Source organism: Poecilia reticulata, chromosome 19 (genome assembly GCF_904066995.2).
Source record: "Poecilia reticulata chromosome 19, P_reticulata-male-v2, whole genome shotgun sequence".
NCBI classification, from domain to species: Eukaryota; Metazoa; Chordata; class Actinopteri; order Cyprinodontiformes; family Poeciliidae; genus Poecilia; species Poecilia reticulata.
Genome location: NC_088848.1, coordinates 7,073,408 through 7,094,677, shown reverse-complemented (window position 1 = coordinate 7,094,677; position 21,270 = coordinate 7,073,408). Strand labels below are relative to the sequence as shown.

Sequence of the window (21,270 nt, the reverse complement as noted above, 5' to 3'; positions counted from 1 at the left end):
AGATACTGCAACTCTTACTGAGGGCCTCAGGGGGAAAAATGCAGTTGTACAGTATTTTTCTACAGACAGGCAGAGCTTTGAGAGAGACAAAGCAGCTGCTGCAGCTTCCCATTCCTATAGTGTCCTACCTTGTATAGAGCGCACTGTGCTGACACGAGAAAGCTTTGTGTCAGGCTCACAAAGGCCTGATCCCAGCAGGATCTATAAAGAGGACCGGTCAGAAGCTTTGCACCCGATCTGGTCTGAACTTAACTGAACAAAGTCACAATGGGCAAGGTAAGCTTGAGTTTTTAAGTTCGGTAGAGTTACTGAAATGCAAATACTTGATTTGTAGTTTGTGGTTTAGAGTAATCACAAATGAAACTGCGGATATATACTGATCAATAAGTTTGGGATAGAAAATGCAAACTATCAATACATAAAGTAAAAGAATGCAAATTAAAATGCAAAAACAAGTAGCAAAATACCAGTTTCTACGTATTTTCAGTTCAGAATCAGACTTTTATTCACCATTTAATTGGCTCTTTGATTTTCTATTCAGCTTTCCTTCACTAACTTTTATTCATCTGCCAGTCTTTTCAAAACTTTACAGTCATAAAAAGATATTCAATAATTAACCTGATTTTTCAAACCTGGCTCAGAATAGTACAGGCTTAAAAATCATTCAGTGTAGAGAACATATCCACCTTTTGTTAAAGGACATGACTAAAATCATTCTCTCTTTTTCACAAAGTACTGTAGAAGTAAACTTAGAATTTTGTCAAGATTAAATCAATTCAGTGAAATATAGATTCTTTACGAAGAGTGATATATTTCAAGTGTTAATTTGGATGATTATGAATGACAGGAAATGCAGCCTTTTAGTCTGGCGTGGCGTCGCATGGCGTCATGTGGCGTTACGGTGCGTGACGTAGTGTGACGTTGTGTTGCATGGTGGCGATCAGCTTGTGGCTCTGCTGAAGTATTCAAGAACCCCAGATTGCTTTCATAGCAGCCTTAATCACAGGTTTTGTGGTCTGATGACTCTCGTCTTTCTCTTCAAAATACCCTTATTACCTACCAAGTCTTGAAAACTCTTGATTTTATCTTAAAATTGGGCTTCGAACCATAAAGTCAGTCTTAACCCTGCAGTTATCCCTGTTGCATTGCACATGCCACACTTTTTCCTTACACTCAACTTTCCATTACTGCACTTAGCACACTCTGAACAGTCTGGGTTTTTTTTGTTTGCATTGATTGTTTGTGGATGGTGTCATGACTAATGTATAACTTCTAGTTCAGCAGTCTTTCCCATGAGTGTGTAGGAAATATAACATTTCTGTATTTAGCAATATTTAGATTTACGGAGGAAATAAGGGGAAATAATTGCATACTTGAGATACATCACAATTTGTGTGCTGAGTCTGAATGAGCTTTAAATTCCTTCAAACTGCTGAAATACATTAGGTCATAGGGGAAACTTTAATGTACCGAGATGCCCTCAACACTCATTGGGTAGGACAGAACAGATCACTGCGTTTCAGCCAGGGGGGTAGATTCTTCATTATTAGTGATCCTAAAAATAAAAAAAAAAACTGAACATATCAGTGATGTGTTTAATCCTTTAGAATTTGCAGTTTCCAACATATATTTCTTATGAAATGCTTTATTGACTTTTTATTGGTCTTGGAGTTCCAATCCAAGCCTCTATCGGTTCTGCGACGCCAAATTTACTGGTATTTTATGAACAACCAGAGAGAGCTTGGGGAACGGTGGTGATGCTTTTCTTTCGAATGCAGATTATCTTCTATGAAGACAGGAACTTCCAGGGCCGTAACTATGAGTGCAGCAGCGACTGCCCCGAGATGCAAAGCTTCTTTAGCCGCTGCAACTCCATAAAGGTCGACAGCGGCTGTTGGGTGGCCTACGAGAAGCCCAACTACTCCGGCTACCAGTACATGCTGCACAAGGGAGAGTATCCCGACTACCAGCGTTGGGCCGGGTTCAACGACTGCATCCGCTCATGCCGCATGGTGCCTCCTGTGAGTTCTTAATGGCTACTCGATCAGTCAGGTTTTCTCTAATCGTGCAGCACTGAAACTGTCACACTTTCCTCTGCAGTACAAGGGCAACTACAGGATGAAGATCTTTGAGCGTTCTGACTTTGCCGGACAAAATCTAGAGCTGGTGGAAGACTGCCCAGATCTCCACGAGCGCTTCCACACCCGTGACATCTCCTCTGTCAACGTCATGGAGGGCTACTGGATGCTGCACGAACACACCAACTACAGGGGGCGCCAGTACTTCTTGCGTCCGGGAGAGTACAGAAGGCACAGCGAGTGGGGAAGCACCAGCGCTACCTTCGGCTCTCTGAGACGCGTCACAGAGATCAACTGATTTATAGTTCATTTTTCTTTTCTTTTTTTTACCCCCTCTGAGCCCCACTCTTTAACCCTTCCCCCTTTAGTTTCTCAGGTGCCAGCTCTGTTGGAGCGTGGTCTCAGCTGTGTGGTCTCCAAACCTGCAATCCAACACTTTAATGATTTGGTCTATCTGAGGAGGCCTTGTGGCTTTGCTTGGTCGCTTTGCATTGAAGTTGTTCTCCAACTCAGTGCTCAAACAAAGCTCACACAGAATATTAATCATTTTCGCTTTGGTCATCCCATCGTGAAAAAGATTTTGCCCGGAGGTCCTGAACCTTCTGTCCTACTGAAATCACAATAAATGAAAACTTGATGAAAATCAACAAGAGGGACTTTTCTATTTTTTGTTCACCATCACAGCTGTCATTGTCAGATGATCTTCTCTTAAACTTTAAACGCAAATATGGATGCAAACATAAAGAGTAACCATTGAGGTCCTTGGAACACCAAAAGTTTGCAATTGTCTATAGTGTCATTACACAAACACAGAGAGAAATTATCAAGGAAACAGAAGCTTATTCTTTGAAGTTTGCTCTTAAAGACAAAAAGAAGAGTATCTGAGGATGGGCATGTTGGAGTCTTTATGAGATCACATGGTACAGAGTGAGTGCTTCGGGTCCATGAAAGTTGCCCATGTTAGATCAACATCACAAGACCAGTGCCAACTCAAAGAGCCAGAGTCAAAGTGGCCTGTTATTAGCCCCAAGCATCAAGCTCTCTCAGAACAAAAAACAAAACCCCGTCCACATCCTCCGCTCATGCATTTTTCATCACACCCAGATACTGAGCCCTTTCAGAAATAAATATCAATTATTGAAATTGTTAATTAGACGCCGCGTAATTGGAGAAGATACACATGAATAAGTAACTTTGACCATTAATTATTGATTTAAAAATTTTGAAGCCCAGCAGGGAAAGCATTTGAGCGCCTTAAGATCAAGCTAAACAAGTAATATGAGTTTTGGCCTTGAGTAATGTTCAATTAAAGGACTGCAGTGATTTGCCGATCGTGTTTTTTTACATCCTCAAACAACAATGCCCAGTGGACAGAAAAACGTCAACAGGGTTCAGCAGGGGAACGGTTGTGCCGGGTTCTCGGGGCACCGATGGTTAGAGATGACAGAGGATGTCCAGAGACGAAACTGTGAGGTTGTTTAAGCAGATGTGAGGCGGTGGTTTATGATATTAATTAAATTAGTTGACGAGGAATTTGACTGTGATTCACAGATTAATTTTAAAGGAGATTAGAATAAGGATGGAGGAACTACAGTGTACGAACAAGTATTTGTGTGTTCATGGATAAAAAAAGAAAAATAATTAGATGGATTCTAGGTGCCCTTGTCCTGTCTGATACCTTTAGAGATGTCAGGGAAAAATCTCACAGAATAGCTTAACTTTATTACCAATTAATCAGATTTAATCTTATTCATGGCAGGTGTGAATTTAGATCCAAAAGTTGCTCAACAATTCATTTGCAACAAACAAACTTTTCCATTTGGTTTCCTTCATTTCCTTTTCTTTGGTTGTCTGGTGAGTAGTCCACGTTCCAGTAAAGCTGGGGAAAGTTTTGAAATCACTACACATGAAAATTTGCTGATTTTTATGTTATACAATCATATAAACACTTTAAGGAGACAAAACCAAAGATATGACTCATTGTTTAAATCATCTCACTGCTAATAAAAAGTGATTTATTTATCATTCCTTTTCAAAATACATCACAGGGCTTTGTGCTGAAAACACTGAATGTATGCACTCACACCTAAACTGCGTCAGCTGGAGCTGCAGCTAACTTTGATTCATTAGATTGGGTGAGATAAAACACAATGCACCAAAGAGCTAATCCTCATTGTCCCTGCATTGTTCCTTCTCTACCTCCAGTCATGATGTTTTCAATCGCTTCGCACATAAAAAGGCCAAAAAAAGTGAGATCCGAGTTTCCTCCTCTTCTTCTTCATCTCTGAACCCTTTGGACTTACGACAGGAAGCTGATTGAAGGGTAAGTAGTGCATTTTGGAGAATGAATTCTTTAGATGATAGAAAAGAGAGAAAGATGGGGGTAGAAACAGAAGAAACCCAGAACATAAGTCTGTGATTCCATTATTAGTCTCAGTTCTCCTCGTCTCTCTTTTCATTTCTGATGGCTGGATAATTAAACCTCTGTAGTATTGTCTTCCATCTTCCTTTGCCCCACTTCCAGCAACGCAAATTTCCCTATGGGCAACTTTAAAAAGGCCCCCTTTTAGACATCTGTTTTTCTGATCAGCATGACGTCTCTTCCCCCTCCTTCGCGTTAATTTGTGTTCTTTGTAAAAGTAGAAAGACTAGAGCCAGGACAGCAATGAGCATACATGTAAAAATCCTCAACACTTCAACAGCAGGAACAAAAGGAAATCAAAGAAAGTAGGAAAAAGAAACCCCAAATATTCCTCCTCAACTTATTTTTTTTTCCATTCTACATTACTCTCATTAAAGAACCAAAAACCAAACCTTAAACGTGCATCGCGGAGACATCACAAAGGAGCTCAGAAGCCGAAGCGTTACAGAGCTTCACTTAACAGCAGTTTCATTCAGCCCTGCAGCTTTAGAGAGGAAGGCTTGTCAGTTAGCCTTCCCAGCTCTGACAGAGGCTCTGGGCACCGCGAGGAACAAGCAGGAAAGCAGCAAAACATTCAAAAACGAGCACAGCTGGCAACAGCAAATAAATAAAAAAATTTAATGTGAAAAAAATCCACGATTATTTGTCCTTGTCACAGTATTTTTTATTTTTTTTTAAAAGACATGTAAAAACAATCAGTTTGAACAGTTTATTTCAGATTTTTCATACCTGAAATTATCCGGTGTCCAATTTTTCCAAAGTTGTTTAAAGAAATTCAAAGATCTGAATTTTTAAACTGGAAACAAAGCAAGTGAAAGAATATTTGCATGGAAAAGTGTAGTTGAAACCATACCTCAGAGTCTGAAAATGAAACCAGACAAAATGCTTCCAATTTCATTCACTTTATGAATGAAATCTTTTTAGATTAAGAATAAATACATAAATAAATAAAGTTGAGTGTCATCAGCGATATTTAAATGTATTTAATGATTTTACCAAGTGGAAGAACATTATGAAGAGAATTGGGCCAGGCACTGAACCTTGTGGCACTCCAAAAATAACCCTGTTTATTCTTCATTTAGGCATTTTGGTAATTTAGCCTGCTGCTAAATTGTCAGGAAATTAACAGAAAAAATATAACACTTATAAACTCTGTCCTTGAATACCGGTATGTGAACAAAAAATTTATATGACAGTTTTGGTGAAGCAGCTCATAAAACATCAATTAGAGCTTTTGAGACGGGACACAAAAACGAAGCTAACATGAACGCTAGTTGCTGCCCAGTTAAATTCTGCTCAACAGGGATGTTTTCATGGAGATACTTCATGCTGCCACTCTCAGAGAAATCAGCCACCGTGTGACCATCGCCTCTCAGGACCCACTTGGTGGTGAGGAGTCCCTCAAGGCCCACAGGGCCCCGGGCGTGAATACGGGCCGTGCTAATGCCGACCTCTGCTCCTGTACAGCAAAACAAACACAACGGCAACAAAACAAACTGTACTGATGGAACGACAGCTGCAGGAGGAAATGCACACTTTTTGCCAATGCTTTGCAGTTTTAAATATTAGCTCACTGATCTGCTCTTTGCCAGTTTAACCCTTCCAGACCAAACGTGTTGGCAACGATCCAGACAAATTTGCAGTACCGTAATTCCACCACACGTTGCGCTATCTGAAATATTCCAACGATTTCTGAGAGAGGAGACTACGAGTTACTACGGTAATTTCACTCCCGCCGTAGCAGAGAGTGAAATTAATCTGAGGGTCTCTCTTTTAATAGACGTTAAATTGTGAAAATAACTTGCTTGATGTTGAAACTTCCTGTTGTTATGGAGAAACGGGAAAAATATATTTACTCAGAGGACATTTGAAGAACTGCGTATAATAAAAAAAAAAAAAAAAAGCAAAATTATCCAGGCGGAGATTTGAAACTTGGGTCAGAAATGGTTAAAAAACCAAATGTACAAAAACACATTTCAAAGTCAACATGGAAAGGCAATGTCTTCAGGAGCCACTACAACCTTTCACAGCAGTTAGTAGTAAAAGGTTTCCTTTAATATTTAGGCTTTTCTTGATACTTTTTATAACATAGGAGCACATAGTTGGGTTTTATCATCACTTGTTTTATTTTCATCATGTGCTCCACAAATTATATTTTCAAAAAGGCTCAAGAGGAGAATTACCACTTAAATTCATGACAATTCGAGGTTTAAGTGAGAACAAAATAATTCTTAAACTACAATTCGTAAGCATCTGATGTCTAAATAAAAAAAAATAAATGTTTAAACTGTTTAACAAAGTGCTGAAAATTATTGCAGAGTGACAATTTAAAGCAATTATAAAAGTCTGCGTAACCTAAAAAAAAAAAAAAAAAAAAAAAATCTTTCCCACAATTCATAACAAACCTTTGGATTGGAAAACACTTGAATTTGTAAAAGATTAAAAGTTACTAACCGAGTCCAAAGCGATATCCATCAGCAAAACGAGAGCTGGCATTCCAGAAAACACAAGCACTGTCCAGCTGCTGCAGAAACCGCTCAGCTGTCTCCTCTGGAAAAAAAAGAACATTTACTGAAACAACCCTACTTCTAACGTCTAAGCAGAAGATATCACACATATTTCAGGTAAAACATTGAATTCACCAACATGCATAAAGCTACATATCATGGTGTCACGAGAATCACGAAAAGATCCACGTAAAAAAATATGGACAATAACTAAAAGTAGACCCAACGGCTGCAGAAAATTAGGTTTTAACACAGAAAGCTCATTTTGGTGAAAGCAAGCTGCAAAAACTGTGGAAGTGAATAAAATTTTAAATAGTACTTAAAGCCAACTTGACTGTAAATTTGCCACAAGCATCTCATGACAGTAACATAAATGAATATGATCCAGCTAACCTTTTAGACATCCATTCTTCATGAGTTTATTATGGCATAAGTGCATCTTAATAAATCTGAATATTCTTAAAATACTTTTTTACAGTAACTAAATTAAAGTAAGTATATTATATAAACACAGAGTGATGTACTTTGTTTATGTCTGACTAATGAACTAAATTACTCCACTTACATTCCTGTTGTTGTTGTTGTTAAAGAAGGTGATTGGTCATTGAACATAGAAATAGGAAGTTTAGTGGAAGGAAGAAGTGTGCACAGGCAACAGTAACAACCACAACCTTAAGAGTAATGTTTTGGAATAGAAAGATGAAAAAGAGGCGTTTCTGCTGTTCCTCAGCAAACAATTTGGAAATCAGAGTCCAACAAATCGGAGGAGAAATGAAGATGCACACAATCCAATTTGTTTGAAGTCGAGTGTGAAGTTTCAGCAATCAGTGATGGCATACACTGTACAGTTCCTGGGTGTACTGTTCAAGAGAGAACTATTCTCACATAAAAAAAATATATATTTTATTGGTTTTATGTGTTTTTCTAGATTTATCAGAAAGTGAGTTTGGGTTTTCATTAGCTGAGATCAGAATTATTAAAAAAAATGAACAGAAATAAACAAAATATACAATTCTTAGTAACAATCAATATATGAATATGAATTAGAAGTTTTTACTGGCAGTCTAATTTATCATCTATACTGAAAGCAATGAAATAAGCTTCAGATGGAGTGCAGTATCTTTTTTTGGCCACTGGATGGCAGCAATTCATTCTCCTCTCCGTCAGTTGATCATCAACGTTGAAATGTGTGCACATCACTTTGTTGATAACTAAAAGAAAAATGCAGCTACTTTTGTTATAACCAACTAAAATATTCACATCAGAATATCCGATGTTGGACCCACACAGTGAATGTGTGCACTCATCCTAACAAGAGACAATCACTGCTCATTATGTGACATGTAAGGGAGAGTTTATTCATTAGCTAGAAAGTTATATTCCCTTCTTGAAGAGCTAGTGTAGCTTTACGTAGTCAGGCTGACGTAAAATACACGTAACAGTAAAATCTCAACTCAACTCACTGTTTTCTGTGACGATAACATCAGTGTGGGAGCTTCCGTACTTGTGTATATGCTCCACAGCCTCCTGCACGCCGTCCACCACCTCCAAGCAACACTCCAAGTCACTGTACTCTGTGCGTAGGGAGCTGGCTGCTGACGGACTGAAGGTCAGGTAGGAAGCAAAGCGGGGGCCTGAATGAATCTTCACCTGATGAAACCGCACAAAACGTTACTTCACTAGTTATTAACACATTTAGTTTTTGATCAATTTTGGAATAAAGTAGGTTAAAAAATCAGGTTATGCTACATTTATATTGCAAATGTGAGCTACGTTTAACATAAAAAACAGAAGCACAAATGTCTAGAGACTGAATTTACTTATTCACCTAATATTTAAACATGAATTGTTCCTGTCCAGATATGAAAAGTTCTTTGAATTTGATTTCTGACTAAAGACCCTTTCTATTAGCAAATATAAAAACACACACACTTAAGGGAGATTTAGTGGAATATATGTGTATCTTTATCTTTACAATACCCTCCAACAAAACCCTCAACTTTTAATGTAAGTATATTTACCAAGTGGGGAAAAAACTCGTCAAAAATGCATGTTTTTAACAAAATCACCAGTTTTAGTGCTTCTCTTTGGATTGTCCTGAGTCGTAAGCTATGATTTCTCCACAGGTTCTCCACAGGATTTGTAATATTTCTCTTACCTGTTCATTGTGCAGTATTTCAATTATCTTGTCAAACATTGGAGTCCTGACAATTTCTCGATGAATTAGCAAAGTTTCCATTGAATTGCATGCAGCTGGGTAGTCACACTTGGAGTCTCTCACTGATCGGGAAAAACAGACGGGAAAACTGCATGTCAGGTGCACTAAGCTCTGAATATACTACTCCTGAGTAACGTTAGAAACAGTATTAGTTTGTGAGAATAAAAAGGGAACATGCACATGAACTTTAGACTTTGTGGGCTGGATTTACAGACCAATTTTTACGACTTTATCAACATTAGCGTCTGCATCAACGTAGACGTGGCAGATTCCCTCGCTGTGGCCCAGGACTGGGATGCCCTTGGCTGCTCGATGAATGTCCCTCACCAGCTGTGACGAACCTCGGGGGACGATCAAGTCAATCATCTTGTCCAGTCGGCAAAGATCCTCTACTTCCTCATGAGTGTTCACCTGGAAAGGAGCACCAGAAGACGAACGTTTATAGTGCCATGCAAATGTTTTCCAACTCCTCTGCTTTAAAATGTTGTCAGATTACCCTGGAGCACAAAACACTCGTATCTCATCATCGTATCGCAATGTGGCAGAATATTTTTAACTGATGAAAATCTAAAAAGTGTGGATTCCTTTTGTTTTCAGCTACACTGATACCCCTAAATAAAATCCAGAAGTAATCTAGTTAGCAAAAAGATCATTGCAGATGTTCTCTGAAGGCTTCAGAGGTTTACAGGAGAACATTAGTGAACAAACAGCATCATTACCACCAAGGAACACAGCAGGCAGGGCAGGGATAAAGTTGTGGATTAGGTTACAAAACAATAACCATGCAGCATGTAACCAGAGCAAAAACTGGTTCTACAAAGTAATGACTGAAGAAGGCTGAACACAAATGCATGAACAAAAAGTTCCGATTTTTAGCCACTGAATATGGCAGACATGGACCCTTAAGTCCCTCTACTCTACATATAATGATTGCACAGGGTTCATACACAACATTAATAGACGAATAGAAACAGTTTTACCATCTGTACCGCCTCTCTGACTCCATGCAGAGAAAGGGCTTCCTGAGTGAGCTGGTGCAGGACACGGTTGGTGTTGGCAGCTTCCTTGCCGCCCTTCAGCAGAAGAGCATTCCCACTGGCTACTGCCAGAGCAGAGACCTTGATGAAGAAAAAAGGTGCAACATTCCAAACACAGGCGTTTGTCGCTTTAAAAATATCAGAATACACTTCAGATTGCTCGCTTGCAACAGAGAAACCAGTCTGGACCTCACACCTTTTTTGTCTTTTCACATTGTTTAATAAGACACTCAACTTTGTCCTATAACTTTACCTGCGGCAGGCAGTCAGGACGGGCTTCAAAGATGACCAGAAGAACCCCGATGGGAACCGTGACCTGCTCCAGCTCTAAACCGGGAGCCACCCTGGTTCTTCGCACCACACGCCCAACGCTGTCCTGTGCCGCCACGGCGATCTGACACAGACCGACGGCTAAACTACTTAGCTTAGCTGATGACAGGCTGAGACGCTTCAACATGGCTGGAGGCAAACGTCCTGGAAAAACGTCAAATCATGGGGAGAAGGGAATAGAAACTGTGGTGAGGTCAGGAATGTTGTTGACGTTGCTGAAGTTTTTCACATTTTTGAATCAAAATTAAATGTTGAATTTGGCGGCTTTATGGCACAATGCACACTTTGGCTGACAAGCAGAATGTTTCATCCACAATATGCCACCGAAATACCCTGGATTTTATAAGAATCAAACCTGTTTTTTTTTTTTAAGATTTCTTCTTTTCTGGTATAAAATCCAACAAATCAAACCATGTTTTTTCACAGAGCCGCTACGACACTGTTGCCCACTGAAAGCCAAAGTAAAAGTGCAGCTACATAGATGCTTCAGTCGATTCCTGTATTGATCATTTTGCCAAAATGAACTGAAAAAGGCTTGAAAGAGCTGTTGAGTTTTCAACCGTAGAGTCGCTGTATTGCTTTAAACCAGCTTCATCAGTTAGAAAACTGAAATAACAGATATAGTATGCTCACATAAATAGATATAAAGCACCACAAGCATGTTGTCCTGTTGGTAGGTGCAAAAAAATATATAAAATAAATGCGGAAAAAATTTCAGAAGGACCTGACAAATTTGACGAAAACCTGTTGATGACTAAATTATTTTGGACAGCAAAAAGAACAGATATGAAGAGACTTAAAGTTTTACTTCAATGTGAGCTCTTGGTCGGCACAGACTTTTCTAAATGGAAAACTCTGGTCCTGTTACCTGCGCTGACAGCCATCTCCATGTCCATCTTGTTTGCAGCCAGAATTTCATTTTTCCTTTCCGTCAGCAGCTCTGCTAGATGGGAGATGATCTCGCTTCTCTGACATTGCAGATAACAAAACACAGACAAAGTACAGGCTCAGCATGGGGCAGATCTGTCTGCTAAAGTTCAGAGTTTCTCTGTAGCTGACAAGGTAGGAAAGCAAGTAAAATTACAAATAATGAAAGTTTACAACCTGCAAAGTGGCACATAGAAACAACAAGATGACATGTTGTGATTGAGATCCGTTCATCACCTGGTCTGGATGAAGAGATGCCAGGATTCGTCCTGAGTTTCTGGCCATTTCTGTTTGCTCCTCCACAGATGGACCTGGAACCGAGAACAGAGTCCAGGATGAGACAGACTGACAGTCATGTAAAATCTCTGATCTGATACCGAGACGCACCAAGAAATCTGCCAGAAACTGGAGTCCATTTTCTTCTTGTCATTTCAGATTGGTAATTAGCAGGTCAAATGCTGAAATATAACATTTTTTTTGTATTCACTTTTGGATCAAAACTGGGAGTCCTTCTTTCCTACAAGGTTATGGATATATACTGCATTGCGTAAATGAGGCAAATCTTTTTAACGCAACAAACTAAGCATTTATTTACTCTTTCACTGGAAAAACGAAACCACAATCAACAGATCAGACCTCAAAGAAAACCAGGTATTGGCTTGGAAAAGATCTTATTCAAACACACCAGCAGGTTTGACCTCAGAGAAGAAGGTTCCCACTTTCTTCCCCTCCAATATGTCAGTGATTACTTGGCCGGTTACTTTGGGGTTTGTGCCGTTTGCAATGACCACTGAGGTGCCTCCTTGCAGCGCCCAAAGAGCTGCCTTAACCTGCAACACAGTTACACAAATGCTAAACGAGTTTTACTTTCTCATAAGAAAGACAAAAACAAGGAGTTGGATAAAATGCGATAAATTAAGAGCACCTTTGGCATTAATCATGTGATCTCTTCAGCAACACACATTTTTTTCCTTGTTTGAAATGCAACTGGTCACTTAAAGTCCTCATAGAAAAGAAAATACTTTTTTACTTATTTCCATTTTCTCATAAGCAGAAATAACCTGCCAATAATTTTATGTCTACAAATGATGGAGAGACTTGTAACAAACCTTGGCCTCCATGCCTCCAATCCCAACTCTGGACTTTGTCCCGTAGGTGATGGACTGCTGGTCTCCAGGGTAGAAAATGTCTAAGAGTTTAGCATCGTCTGTTCCAGGCGGGCTATTGTACAGCCCTGAAAAACAAACTATCTAATTCAAACTGTGCTCTTCCAAACCAATGAATCTGAAACAAGTCGAAGCTCAGAAACCTGCCATTTCAACCCAGGAGGGTAAAAAAAGTTTCAGTAGAGATATTTTACCAGAAAAGATGGATTTTATTGAGGGGCATAAGGGTAAAAGGGCAGAATATGAATGCATATCACACTAGTAAACCACGTTCACTTAACAACTCTACAATACTTTCAGCCTAACCCCAATAGCTTATTTGAAGTGTCAAGTTTTATAAATACTTGTATGTGGATTTGGACACCATAGCAAAGTGAACTTTAGAGAACAGGAAGACATTTAAATTAAGTAAAACATAATAATTAATTAGCTTTGTCCAGAAATTTAAAAGATTTCTAAGGCATTTCTGAGGCTTTAAAGATGATCTATCTGTTCATGTGTGACAACCAATCAGAACAAGAGAATTAAAATCCCAACTTTCAGTTAAACTTGAAATTCTAATGCATCATCAAGGTGAACAGAAAATTGAAAACTCTGATTTGTATTTGCTGTTTCCAAATGACACAGAGTGGCAAAGTCAGACTGTGTTATTATTTAACTACAACCCAAAATGGTGGTGGTGACGTTCAAACCTTCGACGTCAGACAGCGCTATGAGCAAGTCAGCCTTCATCTCCACGGCCAGCCGCGCTGCCAGGCTGTCGTTGTCCTTAATGCTGATCACCTGGAGAACCAGAAAACAGCTGATGTTCACAAACTTTCAGTTCATCTAGATTCAACTTTCTAGTGAGTCTAGACTCATCTGAGAGCGTAGATTATTTCTAGACTCTCGGATGTTTTCTGAGAGTCTAGAAATAATCTAAAACAATAAGAAGCACAGCACACACTAATAAAGATGAGTAAATAAGATTAAAGTAATCCTTTCATTGGAGTAGCAGCATTTTGTAATGAAAACAATCCAACCTTAAATTAAGTTTGACTCTAGGAGCAAACTTTAAATTAGTCACTGGGTCTTTTAGCAAGATAATAATCAGGGACATTTAGCCCAAATTAAGACAGAAACGGTTGGCCAGACACAAAATCTTCCATCATAGATATGTATATGCATACTTATCTATGATGGAAGATATGTATATCTATCATATACATTTATATACACATACAGCAGGGTTTTGCCCAGTTTTAAAAATTGACACTTAAACTAATAATTGGTTCATTTTCCATCTGTATTGTGGTAACAGATGGTTGCATTTCCATTGGTCGCCCCATGCTGCCTGTACATTTACCCCCTGCAGGTCGATGTTGGGTTCTGGTGGAGGTACCACTGCATCATTGGTGTTGATGATGGGAACGATGTTCATGCGCAGCAGCTCCTGCAGTGTGCTGTTGAGGTTCTGCCTCTTCTCATCATCGTGGAAATCCAGATTTGTCACAAGAACCTGAGGAAACAAAAAGGATTTAAGAGAAAGAAAGGGCAAATAAAATAAAAGTTCTTAAATGTTTGAGCCAAGGAATTAAGTTTATATGAGTACCTGTGCAGTGCATGTGCTGTACTGAGTGAACATGGCTTCATACAGAGCCATCAGCCCGCTCTGTCCAGCCGCAGCGCAGGCTCGGGCCTCCAGCGCTGGGACAAACTGAAACCAAAATGACACCCAGCTTGTAAAAGCAAGAATAGGTGTGCAAAGTTCAATTTATTGTAGATTTATGGGTGAATTTTTCTGCCATAATTCGAGAACACACATTTTCAGTCTGAAAGCTGGATTTCATGTCTTTTGTTCTCAAAACTTGTAATACTTGTGCTAACATTTTCAGTTTGAAGGCAGGAAACTAGTAGTACTTGTACTCAAAACTTCTGCTCCCTTTCAAATATTCACTGTGCTTTCTCAAACCGTTCTCCTTGAGCTCAAAACTTGTCAAATCTCAATCTCAGCCTGTCAAATCTCCGCTTGCTAACCTCTCTGCTCACTTGCAAATCATTTTCTGCTCGCGCTTGGAACGAAAAAGCACCGTCTCCTGGCAATCTCTCAGCCAATAGAATGAAAGTTTTACACTGGGTGCGTTTGTTTCCTACTAGTGGGTGTGCCTGTTTGGCTACTATCGACCTGCGCTGCCCACTGAATGTAGGGAGAAACAAGGACTTCAGCTATCTTTGCATTACATCCTAGTTTTAAACTTTAACACGCTCCACAACGTTCCTAGTCTTTCCCTTACCATCTCTTTATGCTGACCGTTTCCTGAATGTAGCGCCTGTCGGACGCTTTGAGACAGAAGGATCTCATGTCTTAACCTCTGCTTGCCAAAAGCCACGGCTCCACTGGTGACGATCATCATCTCCCTGCCCTGATTCTGCAGCATGGCCACCTGAACAGCAACACAACTAGTTAAAAATACAACTCATACCTTATTAATTGTATCAAAATATGATATAAGGTATCAAGTGAATTTTATGCTGATTTTATAGTACAAAAATTTTACTTTAGTAAGTGGAGACTCACCTGCTCCACAATTGAAGCCAGTCGCCCGAGAGCCAGACCACATTCATCGCCACGGGTGACCACAGCGCTTCCGAGTTTAACCACAATCCTCTTGGCCTTACGCAGTTCGCCGCGATGTGCAAACGAGCTGCCATGGACTCTATTACTGAATTCTGTAAAATAAGGAAATCTGAGATTTTCAAATCAAACATAGAAACTGTTTTGTTTATTTACTGAATTTTATCAATGATGATGACATGATTTAAACTCAAAACTTAGCTCTCTGCTAGCCTTTTAGCTGCTTTGCACCATAATATCACCATTAATGACAGGCTGAAAGAAACTGGTTTTATTAGAATGACTTCAGATATTACTTCAAAACAAAAAAAACCTTAAAAGTTACCAATTTATCACTAAAGTTACTTTACTTCACTCTGTAAAATGTGAATGCTTAACTGAGTAGTATCGCTCATTTCTATGATTGAGGCTAGGAGAGTGAAGGTCTTGTTTTAAATCTTTTTGTATCCGAGGGAAACTGGGAATAATGGCCTTGCGACTGCCACATCAGCAGTGCAAGCAGACAGAAAGCCTTTGCTGACACCACACATCTTTCTGCACCAATGAGGCGCCTGAGTGGACGAGGGACAAACCCAGGGCATACTTTATCAGAAATCTTTCTGTGGACACAAAAACCTTAAGAGCTTTTATAAAGGTGCATGATTTAAATGTAACTGCATCAGTCTGTTTATCCATTGTCATTGAAAAAAAAAGTGTTTTCTAATCTTCTAGTTTAACATCACTTAGTATTTCTTCCAGAAAATGTCCGTATATTCTGAAATATGTACATTACACAATATCCTTTTACAGAGACCAAAATAACATGTTGAACTTTTTAGAATCAAAATACTGAAAATATACTGCTAAAACCTTTTAGACTGCAACTGATAAATAAGTTCAAGATCATCATTTTATATAAAATTTCTTAAGCCAACAAAATCTGACAAAACTAGAAACCAAACTTAATAAATTGGATTTATTAAGCAATTACTTAAATTAGCTGTTTTCTTTTTGTTTGTTTATTATCTGATTGTTGTTGTCCCACTTTGCTGTGATAATGTTTACACAAATTTAACAGATGATTACAACATTAGGTAAAGAAGTGCAGTCTTGCCTGGAGTCAGATGTTTGGTGAGAAACTGGAATCTCTGTGGAGAGATTTTTGAGCACAGGTTCAGCTTTTGTAGCAGCATCTTCAGCTTCCCTTTTATCTGAGAAATGAACAGATATACAGCAATTTAAAATAAGAAATCATATAATGAAAATTGATAAAAATGTGTTTATTAAAAATGAAGGAGATGTAATCAATGATGTGACACATTAAACTTTAAAGACTTATTTTAGAAATAAAGTGCAAATAAGTAAGGATTTTTTTTTCTTACTTTAAACTTCTGAAGTTCCACTATAGAAACTGTGTTCCTGTTACAGTTTCTATAAAACCTTCTTCATCTTCTTTGACCATTTATTTCTCTCTTCATGACTCACAGTGATGAGTGAGCAGCAGAGGGGAGCGCCACATGTCAGTGACTCCTCCCTATTACAAATACGAGCTGCTGATAAACCTAAGGCTGAATTCACACTGCAGCCTGAAGTGACCCAATTCCGATTTTCCCCTTTTAATACGACCTGTATCTCATTTTTTCATGACAGTCTGAACAACCCAGGTCGGACTTTTTTCGAATGCGACCCAGGCCACTTGCATATCCGATACGTATCTGATTCAAATGTGACCGAACATCCAGGTCGAATTCATCCGATTTGAACGTCACTGATACTCGACAAAACGTCACTATTCTGCGTCCTGATACGCGCAAGAGGAAATAAAAACAACAACCACGGCAAACTATATCGAGGATTAAGTTGTTAATATGCTGGCTCCGGTTGGACAATAACCTCAAAGTCGCAAGCTGTGCTGCACCGTTAGCATCCATGTTTACTTCCGCAAACACTGAGCACAGCTTCTCCTTTATGCCGGTTGGCAAATCACTGAGCACGCTATGTGTGACGTTATTGCGCCCTCTACTGCGCATGCGGGACACTTTCAGGTCGTTTGCAGTTCACACTGGTGAACACATATTTGGAAGAGTGAAAAAGAATCGGAATTGGGTCACTTCGGGCTGCAGTGTGAACGTTGCCAAACCGTTTAGATTTTTTTTTTTTACAGGTTTTTACCCTGCTTATTGGAAATGAATGATGATGTCATCTACTTTAAACTTTTTAACACTCTTTTAAAAATGTCACTGAGAAAGAAAAGGGTAATTTCTAAGTAATCAGTAATTATGTTTTATTAACAAGGTAAAAAAAAAAAGCAGGAATGTATTTTAAAAAACCAAAGTAAGGAGAAAAAAGCAGCATATTGAAAAACAACCAGATAAAAGAAAAACAATATTTTACGATACTATCAGAAACAGAAAGCAGAGCAACTGAATGTTGTGTGTTTAAGTAACTGGATATGAATTGGATCTGTTTGTCTCTCTTGAGATAACATTTCTTCATAATTGGTGCAATATAAATCAACTTTATTCAATTGAAATAATGTCTTTCAGACTCAATAAAGATTTGCTGGACAATGTAACTTTTATTGGGTTGGTGTGTACAGGATCAAGTACAAGATATTAAGTTCTTGTTTATGGAGATTTTAATTTTGTCCTTTGCTTTATGATCTGATCTTTCCAGTGAGTTACTTCTTCTGTGCACAATACTTACAAGATGCAAAAGGATGTTATGGTGGCTTGCAAAACTATTGAACTTCATCACATTTTGAACCTTTATATATATAAACTCAAATGTATTTATAATTGGATAGTACGGAAGGTCAATTCAAAGCAGAAGACAATTAAAAGGTGGAATGAAAATGAAAAGTAAAATCTGAAAAGTGTATTGTGCATTAAAATAAAGTACAACACAAATCAATTTTTTTTGTGTGTAATTTAAGTTCAGTATAAAAACCACTTTGTAACTGAAAAACAAGAAAACTCTTGGAGGATGAAAATACCTGCGACTGGTGCAACGGCTTTCCCAACAACAATCCAATTCTTCAGATTAAATAACATTAAAGTTTAAGAATGGTCCAGTCAAAGTCCAGATTTAAATTGAACAGATTCTGTATCTTCAGAAGACCTTCTGGTGTAACCGCAGTGAAAAGTGTTTCCACTAAATGTTAATTCAGGAAGGCTGAATTCAAATCCACAAAAAACACTTTTTTAAAACGTTGTAGAAAAACTGTAAAACTTTATTTCCCCACTCCCCCATTATGTTCTACATTGTGTTGTTCTATCAGAAAAAAAATGAAGCTTACAAAAGTACTTTTGCACTGAACCTCAAGTTTGTTTAGATTACTTAAATCTTTAGTCTCAAAGTTTCCACCACCTTTCACACTTCTAGCTTGCCGTATTTTTGTTTTAAACAACTTTTTCCCTCAAAAGTGCACTTATGCTCGCTGAAATAAACTTCAAAATAAAGTCAGAACCTCAGGCCCGTCATCCTGATTAGTTCTTTTAGAAACTGGCCACCTTTCATTTCCTCTGTGTGGCGATGAAGAAGTCAAATTGATCAAAGTTTTGTGTGTACCTGCACCATCCTGCTGCGGCTACATGAAAAGTAACCCGGAGCAGAGTTGACTGACACAGCCGAACCCCCCCACCCTCTGCCCCTGGGACCACAGATAACTAAATTGGCTCCACTGGCTCTGGTTAAATGTGTGTTATTCCATTATATGAGCCCTGCTCCTTTTTTCTGCTCCCTGCTTTTACCCTTTATCTGTTCTTCTGTGATCCTCTTTGCTCTTTTATCTCTTCATCTGACTCATGGGAAGGAACTGCCCTGCACCTTTCTCCTGCCTCTTTCTAATCTACTAACTACATTTGTTTATGAAGGTCCGCGTCCGTGTGACTGCGCACGCAGCCACGTCGTGCGTTCTTCTTGCACAAAGTTTACCTGCAGGTTTGTCCATTTTGATTCTGAATTGGTTGGTAATTTTGTTTGTTTTTAAGCCTCCTTTAGAATGAGATCATTCATTTATCTGTAATTATGTGTTCATATATTCATCATTACTTGTTCTCTGATCCCCCTGAATGCAATCAGTCTTAACACTGAATGTGATCAAACAGAAATGTATCACACCTGCTTAAGAAGTATATTCATAATGTAAAGATTAATATATTTGCAGTGGAGTGGTGAAATATACATTTTCTGAGACTGTATACTTAAATTTGCACTTGTTTTAAAAAAATAAAGTTTGTGATTTAATAAGAGTTATAAGTTAGTGTTCAATAAAAGGGTCACTTGCAGATCTATGCTCACTTTGATCATTATGCTTGACAGTTCATCATGTTCAGATATGAACCCTCATTTGACAGCTCCAAACATACTTCCTATTGTGAAACATTAAAATTTTTGTCTTGTCTCACATTAAAACTGGACCAAGATTCAGTTTAGTGCTGAACCCAAGGAGTGATTTATTAAAAATAAAAACTTGAACTTATTAAGCAGGTGGTGTGTCAGGAAGAGAGCAAGTCAACAAGGTGAAACTAGAGAGGCAACAGGAACAGGAAAGAGTTACTGTCTGAGGAGCAGCAGTGGGCCGAGGCACCAAGGGAGACAGAAAAACACAAGAGAAAATAATTTCTTTAACATAGAGAAATAAAAAATTAATGCAAGTAGAGCAAAATGAATGCTCAAGAAACACGAAGCTAAATAACAAAATGCAGGAATAACTCAGAACATAAAAACCGGATCGTTGAGAAAAGAATTGTCTCCAGAAACATTGGCCATCTAGTTTAAAGGTGCCAGGCTAGAAGCAGGGGCTTTTTTCTTGGCCAAGGTTAGTAAAGAGAGCTTTACTGTGGACAGTATTCCATCAGAAGACGACCAAAATGGTTTTGGAATAACCAAATTATGAATCTGAATACATGAGTTGTATAATCACTCCACTCTCCAAAAACCAATGGTTCAAGACCACGATTAAAGATTTAAAGCAAATGTTTCAACACAACGTGTTAATACAAAAGTCAGAAACGATTGAGTAGTTTTAAAGTTAAGTATGAAACAAACATAATAAATCTTAGATAGCTTGAGCCGGCTGTGTATCTGTTTTACAGAATTTGAGCATTTTCTCAACTGTTCGTTTTTTCCTAAAGTAACTATGCAGGTGGGAACAAGGCTGCAATAAAACTGCCACAGGGAGGCAGAACTAACACCACCATTCTCAGCCCAGGTGAGGTAAAACTGACCAGTTACCCTGATAATAACTGCAAAAGATCAGAGCAACCATACTGTTCCTGGTGAGAAATAACATTTGTGTGTGGAAAAGTTCTGTCCAAACCAAACATCAAGGGCAAGGGCTGGTATTCACAAAGTAAAAGGTAAAAAGTGTGTTTTATTGTGTGTGTTTGTTTTTTTCAGAAGCATAGATATAAATAATGAGGAACTTGTCATTCTTGAGAAATAATCTTTTGTGGTTTAATAACTTAGTTTGATGCATTCTTACGCTAATGACATTCAAATATATTTCTCTTAAACGCATAACCCCTGTTGAGCAGAACACAGAAAACAGAGGGCATGAAATCATTTTCTTACCCTAAATGAAAACAAGATGGAATATTATTGGATTTTGAACTTATGTTGCTTTTTTATGTTAATCTGACACCTTGGCTTTCAAGTCTTCGTCAAACTGCTTGGTTAGCTGATGAGACCAGACTTTCCCTCTCAGTCTGCTAGAGTTGGAGAACATTTGCAAGGCAGAGTGTGTAAATATTGCCAAGTCAAGATGTGGCATGTTGATAGACAAAGAATAAATCAAATTCAAACATGTTCTAAAAATCTACTTGTATAGATCATGGCTTGAAAATACATGTGCAATGAAATTTTAACTTTTTTCTGTGATTTAAAAAAAAATAATTAATTAACAGATGCACACTGTTTGGTGTTGGCAAATAGGAGAACATACTGTTTATTCTACATATTGTACATGAATATCAAATATAATGTCTCA

General features: G+C 38.4%; 2 protein-coding genes across 2 annotated transcripts; one reads left to right on the top strand and one right to left on the bottom strand.

Annotated features, from left to right (window-relative positions):
• The first annotated feature begins 166 nt into the window (after window positions 1-166).
• On the top strand, window positions 167-2,728 carry crygmx (crystallin, gamma MX). The gene is made up of 3 exons (XM_008436832.2): window positions 167-276; window positions 1,779-2,021; window positions 2,101-2,728. The coding sequence occupies exons 1-3, from the start codon at window positions 268-270 to the stop codon at window positions 2,374-2,376; spliced, it is 528 nt and encodes a 175-aa protein (XP_008435054.1). The 5' UTR covers window positions 167-267; the 3' UTR covers window positions 2,377-2,728.
• aldh18a1 (aldehyde dehydrogenase 18 family, member A1) lies at window positions 2,419-15,390 on the bottom strand. The gene is made up of 16 exons (XM_008436831.3): window positions 15,243-15,390; window positions 14,959-15,108; window positions 14,277-14,381; window positions 14,031-14,183; window positions 13,378-13,468; window positions 12,629-12,753; window positions 12,205-12,349; window positions 11,757-11,830; window positions 11,461-11,560; window positions 10,516-10,736; window positions 10,206-10,343; window positions 9,441-9,636; window positions 9,166-9,287; window positions 8,471-8,657; window positions 6,955-7,050; window positions 2,419-5,959 (listed from the first exon to the last, which is right to left on the bottom strand). Exons 2-16 carry the CDS (start codon window positions 15,100-15,102, stop codon window positions 5,712-5,714), a joined length of 2,145 nt encoding a protein of 714 aa, XP_008435053.3. The 5' UTR covers window positions 15,103-15,108; window positions 15,243-15,390; the 3' UTR covers window positions 2,419-5,711.
• Between the last annotated feature and the right edge of the window lie 5,880 nt (window positions 15,391-21,270).

What these genes read in the sequence shown, in the direction of transcription:
- aldh18a1 (XM_008436831.3), bottom strand. Translation starts at nt 15,102, where the DNA reads ATGCTGCAGAATCAGGGCAGGGAGATGATGATCGTCACCAGTGGAGCC. An exon ending in TCAGAGAGGCGGTACAGATG is followed by an intron (nt 9,637 to 10,205) that starts GTAAAACTGTTT and finishes GCTCCTTTCCAG; the next exon opens with GTGAACACTCATGAGGAAGT. An exon ending in TGATAAAGTCGTAAAAATTG is followed by an intron (nt 9,288 to 9,440) that starts GTCTGTAAATCC and finishes TTTCCCGATCAG; the next exon opens with TGAGAGACTCCAAGTGTGAC.
- crygmx (XM_008436832.2), top strand. An exon ending in CATGCCGCATGGTGCCTCCT is followed by an intron (nt 2,022 to 2,100) that starts GTGAGTTCTTAA and finishes TTTCCTCTGCAG; the next exon opens with TACAAGGGCAACTACAGGAT.